Here is a 9,081-nt window from a genome sequence, read left to right on the forward strand (position 1 = left end):
TCCAACCAGGTTTTGATAAACCACAAGATTACAGTATGTAGTAGCTCATTGTGAATAGAATTTCTATCATCAAAATGTTGTTGGTCATGGCAAGCACAACCAATACCGAGAACATGATGAACAAGCAAGCGGAAAGGGATAGATTTATCGCTGCAATGCAATGGATGTAGTTTACATAGTCCCGTGAGTAGCACAGGACAAGCACTCATAACCTTCGTTTCACGGGAGCACTGCAGTCCTCATCTGATGCTCATACTCAGGCAGAAGAAGTTGATTATTGGCATGCTCAGTTTGCACGGCCTTGGATCACGTCAAGACCAACCTCAGCGGAATCGGTAGCCTGAAGCTCCACCTGGATGCCATCCAGCTCCCGCTTGAACCTCTCCTTGGAGCTCGCATAGATCATCTTGCTCCTCACGCGCGCGGTATCAGGAGACCTTCACCATTGCAGCCCATCATTTTCAAGCACATTAGCAGCCAGCCACACCCAGAACAGAAGGCAACAGTCAAAATGCCAAGTGAGAAAGTACATACCATGCGATGAAGAAAATCTTGCTCTTCTGGCAGTTCTCCTCGGTCACGAAATCGTAGTCGAAGATGGCGTATCTGCACTCATTCGCAGGGAGGGTTGCAGCGAAGTCGTCGTAGTTCAGCACGGGTTCGCCGACCTTCTCCACCACGACCATCTTCTTCTTCTCGTCTATCTTGTAGATGATGAAGCGGTGGGTCCTCTTGGCCTTTAACTCCAGGAATCGGAGCTTGCACTCGTCATCCACGGCCATCCCGGATGCTGCGTTCGCCTACGAGTTAAGAAAATTCAGAGTCATCGAGAGATTTGCTTGCACTGCAGAACATTTTGGAATAAAGAAAACTTGCTAGTTGCTTCAATAGTAAAAGCATTCGCTGCCATTTGATATAGAAGATGTAATGTGACCATGCGAGATAAACTCATTAGGACCAGGGGATGGTACATTGGTACAGCAACAGAACGTCTGTAGTTAGCTTTGCCAGTTTCAGAGGAAGATTGGCTGCAGTTGGGTTGCCTGTACCTCTCATCTGAGCTAAACACAATCAATGCAAATGACTGGCAGGAAAATGGCTGCCGAACAAACTGAATTCGGTGATGTGCTGTACTTTGTGGATCTGAACCTCAGCTGGCAGAATGTCCACATACCACAACATAATAATGATCAGTGTGAGTTGATACAGGTCCACATGAAACAATGATAATGACTGTGAAGCGCAAAGCCGACCGGAAAACATTTTTTTTTCAGTACATGCTCTTGCTTATGATATGCCAGACTGCCTAAGGTCTGTTGCATTCGCAATCTCAGAGAATGCAGCTGGTAAAGAAAAAGCTATGGTACAACTGACCACTAGGCTTCTGAAGAAATGTACCAATAAGCTTTCTGCTCAAGTGATAGCAGAGGCTATCTTATGAAGCAATGGAAATCAGCAGTGACTAAGCTACTCACCATCTATGAAATTAGCTATTCCCCAACTCGGCCACTCCCGAACTGAACTACTGAAGTTTACGCATAATTCTTGCTCACGTTTTCTTTCTTATTATTACAATGGAAATCTGAGGCTGGATTGATCACAAGTTGGCAACGTGATAATACTACTGGCTCATCTATCCATGTGATCCAAATTGACGATAAATTAAACGCGCGCAGAAGATATCCTGCCGACAAACGGGCACTGTGCCGTAACTCAAGCTTCGGAATAGTGGTGGCAGGATGTCAGATCGATCGATTTCGCAGAATCTTCTCTCGCATCTACTCAACGAAGATCTAGATCGCGTAGCTGATGAACAGAACATAGAGGCACTGTGCGCACGCAACAGGGACGGCCAGCAGAGCTGGGCGGGAACAAGAGGAGAGGGAGAGGAGAAGACGGCTACACTTACCATCTGCGCAGCGCAGGGCGGAGACGATCGCGGCGACGAAGCAACGGGATCGGCGGCAGGGAAGGATCAGCGGCGCCTGCTTCTCGGCTTCTCTGCCTGGCCTTAGAGTTGCTTGGTGGTGGTGGTGGTGGGAGGGAGGTGGCGAAGCGGTGGTGGTATTTGTGCGGGGGAGTCGCGTGGAATGGACGCGGCTCCCGTCCGCGGCATCTTTTCGGTCGGAGGCGGCCACCGACCCCGGCCCCACCGGTCAGTGACTTCCTTCTGGTCCTCCTGCACCAGCCACACGAGAGCCCTACTTGCCTCTAGCCACCCGTGTGCCGGGGCCCGTGCGGCGGTGGGCCCGTCTGGGGACCACACCGCGTCGTGTCATGTCATCGCGGATCGGGTCGAACAGCCCAAGTATGGCCCATTAGTAGTCTGTTTGGTAAAGGGTGCAGTTGATGGGCTATGCCCAAGCCACCACATCATCAGTGTGTGGCTTCCTCTCAAAAAAAATTAAAATAAAAAAAAATCAGTGGGTGGCTATTTCTACTCGCTCGTGTCGCTCATTTTGAATTTCAGCCAATCCCCCCATCCTCCGCCCCCCCCCCCCCCCCGCGGGGATTCCAAGATAAATATTCGTACTTCTGTTTAAAATTTGCACAGCAAAGAGTCTTCAGATCGTGATTCAGACTTTCGAACATTTGGTTGAAACTGCGCAGAGTTAAAACGATTTCAATTGTTTCGTTGGAAGTTGCTGCAACCGCATATTGCCAAATTGGAAGAAACAAGCTAAATGTGGGATAATTGCATACTGCTTAGTGAAGTAGCGAGCAAATATTAAGTAGGTGCACTCGAACAAACCACTCTAATCATAGGTGAAAAAATGGCGAACAGATATTGTGAAAGAGGTCTATTACTTCTAAGAACAGATATATTGACCTTCATAACAAGCAAGTAAAAATACTGTCTGGGTGATTGCTTTATCAAAAGGAAGGGAGAGAGACACTTAACCATAATTACATGCCTAGCAACTCCCAAGCTTATTATTAGCACAAAATCCTCAATAAAAAAAACAATTAGCAATACTTTTAGTCGTCATCGTCCTACTGGATCAAACCGACGCTTGATCACTCGATTCAGGACTTGCAAGCACTTACGGCTCGGCCATGTCCTTGGCGAACTCGCCGTCGTGAGCGTGGCCATCGACGACGACGGAGACCGGCACCTCGTCGGCGTTGCTCATGTCGTGCTGCTGCACCACGAGCACCGACGACATTACTCCGTGGCAGGACGACGCGAGCGCGTCGCCGATGGGCCCGAGCTCCGGGTGCTCCGCCGGGCGGACGGCGAGCTGCGCCACCATCGGCGACGGCAGCCGGCCCTTGCCGACGACCACCAGGCCGTACTCCCTGCTCTTCCCGATCGACACCACCTCCTCGATCATGTTGCCCACCACCACCCGCTCCTCGAATCGCACAAGGGACCCCATCCTCTGCCGGAACTCCGCCACCGCCGCCTCGTCCAGCTCCTGCATGCGCCATTGATGATCATGCAATATGCACAAAATTAAATGTCATCTTGTGAACTCGATGTTTTGATCCTAAGTTTATTGGGATGTTGATTACGTTAAGGTACCTTCTCCTTGCGGGTGTCGACGATGGCCGTCGAGAACGTGTAGCTCCGGTCGGCGTTCTTGGTGTTGGAGGGGCGCAGCGTCACCTCGGACTGCTCCTCGCTGCCGGCCTTGCCGTCGACGAACCGCACGACGGTGACGTGCACGCCGGGGTGCTCGGCCATCCTCCCGGCGAGCTCCAGCGCCTCCCTGTCGTCGGGCCCGCCGAAGAACACGACGCAGACGCCGTGCGCGACCTGCTCCGAGCTGACCTGCTCGCCGCCGCCGAAGCCGCGGTCGACGAGGACGGCGACCGAGCATGGCGCCTCCCGCAGGATCCTCCGGTTCACAGCGCGCCACTCCGGCCCGAGGTTCTCTTCGTCGTCTCCGTGCCCCGTATGGCGCTTGTGGAACGGCAGCACTACGAGCGAGACGCGCTTGTCCTCGGCGACGGCGGCGACGTCGTCGTGGATGGTGTGGAGCGCGGAGACGGCGGCCATGGCGCGGACACTGACGTGTCCGAGCTGCGCGTAGGTGTCGAAGGCGACGTCGACCTGGTCGTGGGGCTCCCCGGCGCGGCGCGGGCGGAAGAACGGGAGCCCGTTCCGGCGCGCCGCGCGCACCATGAGGATGGAGGAGGTGCGCTCCGTGAGCTCGATCATGCGGAGGATGTAGAGCTTGACGAGGCGGCGCGGCTGCGTGTGGCCCCGGATGGTCTCGATGAGGTTGATCAGCGCCGGCACGTCCTGCCCGCCGTGGATGCAGGCCAGCACGCGCAGCTCCTTGGCGCCGGCGCCGGCGCCGCCGGCGGAGGCCGACGGGGAGGAGGGCGCCGACGCCGTGGAGGGGACGGCGCCCTGGAGCTTGCGGTGGTGGAGGCGGCGGCGGCCCGCGGCGCGCGCGGGCTTGTAGATGGCCATGACGGTGGGCGTGGTGATGAAGGTGGTGACCAGCGCCATGAGCACCAGGATCGCGAACGTCTCCTCGTTCAGAACCTGCAAAGTGGCAGTAGATGCTGGCATGTTGGGCGGAAATTTTGATTCCCTGCAAATTTCATATCAATTCATTTTCTTGGTCTTGGCCCTGGCCGCCAACATTTTCGGAATTCAACTTGTCCAGTGTACACTGAGTGATTTTGACATGCTGGATTCAGGCAATATATCGTTTGACACGTAGCTCGATGCTGGGACGGCACGCGGAGACAAAAACTTGTGCATGACTGACAGGTTGACATCCGAGTTCCCATGTCTTGGATACAACCGGACCCACTTGTCAGTAACTGCACGTTGCTGATGTATGCCTGCTGGTGCTGACGTGCCCAGGATGGACGATTTTTCTTTTTCTTTTTTCCGATTTGATCAGGAGGATGGACAGCTTCAGTCATTGGATTTGCTTGTGCATGGAAACATTTGTTTGACTTTTCTCCTTGCTCTCCTGCGGCTATCCTAGCCCGTCGCCGACCGCCGACGCCGCCGCTGGCAGCACTAGCACTGCAACGTGTAAGTTCAGGTACTAAGACTGTTTGGTTCCGTGGTAGTTCCTTCCTTTGATCTCTTTTATCCTAAACTTACAAACAATCATCTAATCCCAATGGATGATTAAAGGAGACACCCTACCCCCTCATTATTGCCTATTCCTACCCATCTCGAACCCTTCCAAACGCATTGCCCTCGCTCGCTGCCCTCCCCCCGCCGCCACCCCCTCTCATCCCCACGCCGCCACCATCTCCCCCACTCCTCCCCACGCCACTGCACCCGCTCCTCCCCCACCGCCCTCGCTTCTCCCCACGCTGCCGCCGCCGCACCCGCTTCTCCTCACGCCACATCCACCATGGATGGCCACGGGAACAGCTACTGCGACTACTTCTCTCAGGCAAGTTCTTCATCGGCGGCTCGCAGCTTCTCTACTTCCTCGGACACCCCCGACGAAGACGACTTCAGCCTCTTCTCCCGATCGGCGTCGTATCGTCTGGCGGCCCTCAACCTCTCTGCTCCCCGGATGCGCATGGAGCATCTGGATCTCAACTCCCAGGCCGACGGCTTCCCCCACCTTGGCTCGTACCAGATGTACCTGCAGGCGGAAGTTGTTCCCGGCGACCAAGGGCTACCTCCCCTTGGCCGTAGCGGCAGATCCGGTCGTGGAGGAGGCGAGGCTGCGCGCCTAGTAGGTCGCGCTCGAGGTCGCTAACCACTGGAGTGGGATGTGGGGCAGGCCGTGGCTAACCGCGGAGGCTTTGGTAACAGCTCCATTCCTCCAGAGCATGTTGGCACACTCGAGGAGAAAGATGACAACAGCTTTGAAGGTCATTCCCAGGCGATAAGATCCAGATCCATGCTCTGATTTCCTCTAGATGTTCCATTACTAGCTTTGCTATTTTGTCATGAGTTGATTTGCTATGATGTGATGCTCCATTAGGTAGTACTACTGTTGATTTGGTCCATTGTCCATCAGGTAGATTTAGATAATTATGTTTTCTGTAATAGAATCATTTTAACAAGGCCAGTTAGATCGAAGAAAACACAGATATAATATGTGATCTTGCTGTTGAATAAATAAGGGTAGGGAATTGCCTGAATGGGACAATATCAACTAGAGGTTATAATGAGATACGACAACAATTTTTCACAAAGACTGGCTTCACACATTCAACCAAACAAATGAGGAATAGATGGACTCAATGCAAGACCCTTCATACTTTCTGGTTGTTTCTTAATCAACATACTGCATTAGGCTGAGCACCTGATGGAACAATCATAGCACCGACTGCCTTCTGGAAAAACACACAGAAGTAATTTATCTTTGAACCGTGTCATCATATCTTTATGACTGTGATTATATCTTCATGTATGTGATCTAATTTTTCTTTGCTTTGTGTGTTTTGTGTGTTCATTTGTACATTTCAGAAAAAATCAAGTTCCAGTATGGTGTACCTCCGTACATGGAGCAACTAGCTGAGATGTTTCATAGGGTGACAGCAGATAAATCCACCTCATGCATCCCTGGATAAGCACCTCTAAGTCTGAAGGTGCATATGGTGATGAGAAAGGTGAAGACTTTCTAAACCGTCCGATGAGTAGTGGCAGCCGCGAGAGGACCAGTACAGGCAGTTCAAGGAAAGCACCGGCAGCCACAAGTCCACCGTCCAATGTCGAAGATGTTTCAAGGAAAGGTCATGATCACATCACAACGAGAGGTAGTTCTTGCTCGATCTAGAAGGCGCCCCTCCACTTTCCAACGCACCGCACAGGCAGGCGGCAGGCCTGACATGACATCCATGCTAGGTGTTCGTGTTCCCAAAGCCAAGGAGAAGAAGAAGGCTCATGCAGGCTTCCACCAGTGGCCGACTACGAGCTTAGCCTAGCCACCTCTCCTGTGACGTCGCCGATGGCCTAAAAGAAACGTAGCTATAGTCACGAGCATCTATGGCGTGCGGCAGTACTAGAAAGCCACGATGACACGGCCATGGTCCAGCACCAACGGGAACCAACATTTTCTTTTCTTTTTATAAAAAAACTCAGTGTTAAGAAACATTTTATTTTCTTTCTATCTCAGTGTTAAGAACAAGTCCCAACATTTTCTTTTCTTTTTATAAAAAAACTGAGCAAAAAAACGATCTTTGCAACGCGAGAATTAATTAATGAACGAGGCAGATACGGATGATGCATGCAGGGTGGAATCAAAAAAGCATGCCACGTAATTAGCGTACCTTGCGCTCCCTGCCGATGTTGAGGACGATGAGCTCGACGAGTCCCTTGGTGTTCATCAGCACCCCGAGCACCACCGCCTCCCTCGCCGACATCCCGCACGCCATGGCCACCCCGAACGTCCCCGCGATCTTGCCCGCGCAGGCGGTGCCGATCACCAGCGCCAGCATCCCCCACGCCGCGCCGCCCCGGATCGTGGCCACGTCCGTCTTCAACCCGCTGGAGGCGAAGTAGAGCGGCAGCAGGAGCTCCGACACGAGGTCCTCGATGCGCGCCGTCACGCGCCCCGCGAACGCGCCCTCCTTGGGCACCGTGAGCCCGAAGACGAAGGCGCCGAAGATGGCGTGGATCCCGATCAGGTCCGTCGCGAACCCGGACGCCAGCACTCCCGCCAGCGTCACCGCCACCCACGCCTCCCCGCCGCCGCCCTCCCCGGCCGCGTCCGCGCGCCGGGCCACCCACGCCATCGCCGGCTTCACCGCCGCCATCCACGCCGCCACGAACGCCGCGCTGCACAGCAGCACCCACAGCGACGTGATGGGGCCGCGTCCGGAGACGCCGGAGATGGCGACGGCCAGCGCGAGCAGCACCCAGGCGGCGACGTCATTGAACGCCGCTGCCGCCAGCGCGGTCTCCCCGATGGGCGTGGTGAGGAGCTTGAGCTCGGCGAGGATGCGCGCGAGCACCGGGAACGCGGTGATGGAGAGCGCGACGCCCATGAAGACGAGGAACGGCGCGTACCCGGCCTGGTCGGCGCCCGGGATGGCGCGGCGGAGCACGAAGGCCACGCCGACCCCGCACGCGAAGGGGAGCGAGATCCCCGCGGCGGCGATGGCGAAGGCGCGCCGGCCGCTGCGGCGGACGGAGCGGAGGTCGAGCTCGAGCCCAACGAGGAAGAGGAAGAAGAGGAGGCCGAGGCTGGCGACGGACTCCAGCACGGGCGCGCTCCAGGGCGGGAAGAGCGCGCGGAGGTAGGCGCCGTTGCGGCCCAGGGCTGAGGGGCCGAGCAGGATGCCCGCCACCATCTCCGCGATCACCTTGGGCTGGTGCAGGGGACGGAGGAGGAAGGCGAGCGCGCGGCTGAGGACCAGGATGAGGAGCGCCTGCAGGATCAGCAGCGGGAAGGCGAAGCGGAGCGGGTCGTCGCCCTGCCACACCCCGTTCGAGGACGTCTTCACCGCCGCCAGGTCCGCCGCGGAAACCGACGCCGCCGACGACATGGTGGTGGCGAGAGGTGGCGCGCGGGCGCGCGGAGGAGGCGGGGGATGGAAGTGATTGAAACGCACGGGAGGTTCGCCGGTTGGATGGCTCCTTTCCGCACTTGTACTGATTTGTTGGAACTAGTCGCTGTCTGCGGGAGCGCGAGGGTCTCGTGAGTGACTCTTCCCTGGCGACTGACTGTCTGGTTGAGACTTGAGACAGACGAGGGGAACTTTGCATGTGAAGTGAGCGCTACAGGTCACGTTGCATTTTGGTTCAGACTTTTTAGATGCATCGGACGGACACGTCATCTCCACCACTTCACTTCGTCTCAACGCAAGCTTCGTGATGCGCCACTTGCCCTCTTTTTCGAAGCTCCGGCTCACCGGACTCGCCCCCGGTTTTAAGGTTTCAAATCGGGAAACCTGCTTGCACGGTGGTTTTGAGGCCCAAACCACCCAAACCGTCCATCCCAGCTTGGTCGTCACGCGACCTCCTTGATGTTGACGCGTGTCCAACCTTCGCCAAACCTTTGACGCCTCCGTCCCGCTTGACTCGACCGACTCCGTCTCTATCCCGTCATGTTCTCTTGCTCTTCCGTGCACCATGTGGATCGCCCATGACTCCGCCCGAACTCATAGGGTCCTTCGGTCCAAGCCAACTCATGTCACCCT

At 55.5% G+C, this 9,081-nt stretch overlaps 2 protein-coding genes across 2 annotated transcripts; both read right to left on the bottom strand.

The window, feature by feature from the left end:
• Positions 1-38: 38 nt before the first annotated feature.
• LOC117848097 (actin-depolymerizing factor 7) lies at positions 39-2,070 on the bottom strand. The gene is made up of 3 exons (XM_034729410.2): positions 1,910-2,070; positions 535-800; positions 39-437 (listed from the first exon to the last, which is right to left on the bottom strand). Exons 1-3 carry the CDS (start codon positions 1,910-1,912, stop codon positions 287-289), a joined length of 420 nt encoding a protein of 139 aa, XP_034585301.1. The 5' UTR covers positions 1,913-2,070; the 3' UTR covers positions 39-286.
• A 734-nt stretch (positions 2,071-2,804) lies between these two features.
• LOC117846872 (cation/H(+) antiporter 20) lies at positions 2,805-8,640 on the bottom strand. Its single transcript, XM_034727982.2, has 3 exons — positions 7,210-8,640; positions 3,527-4,498; positions 2,805-3,419 (listed from the first exon to the last, which is right to left on the bottom strand). The coding sequence occupies exons 1-3, from the start codon at positions 8,425-8,427 to the stop codon at positions 3,045-3,047; spliced, it is 2,565 nt and encodes an 854-aa protein (XP_034583873.1). The 5' UTR covers positions 8,428-8,640; the 3' UTR covers positions 2,805-3,044.
• Between the last annotated feature and the right edge of the window lie 441 nt (positions 8,641-9,081).

Source organism: Setaria viridis, chromosome 3, assembly GCF_005286985.2.
Source record: "Setaria viridis chromosome 3, Setaria_viridis_v4.0, whole genome shotgun sequence".
In the NCBI taxonomy this organism is placed as follows: domain Eukaryota; kingdom Viridiplantae; phylum Streptophyta; class Magnoliopsida; order Poales; family Poaceae; genus Setaria; species Setaria viridis.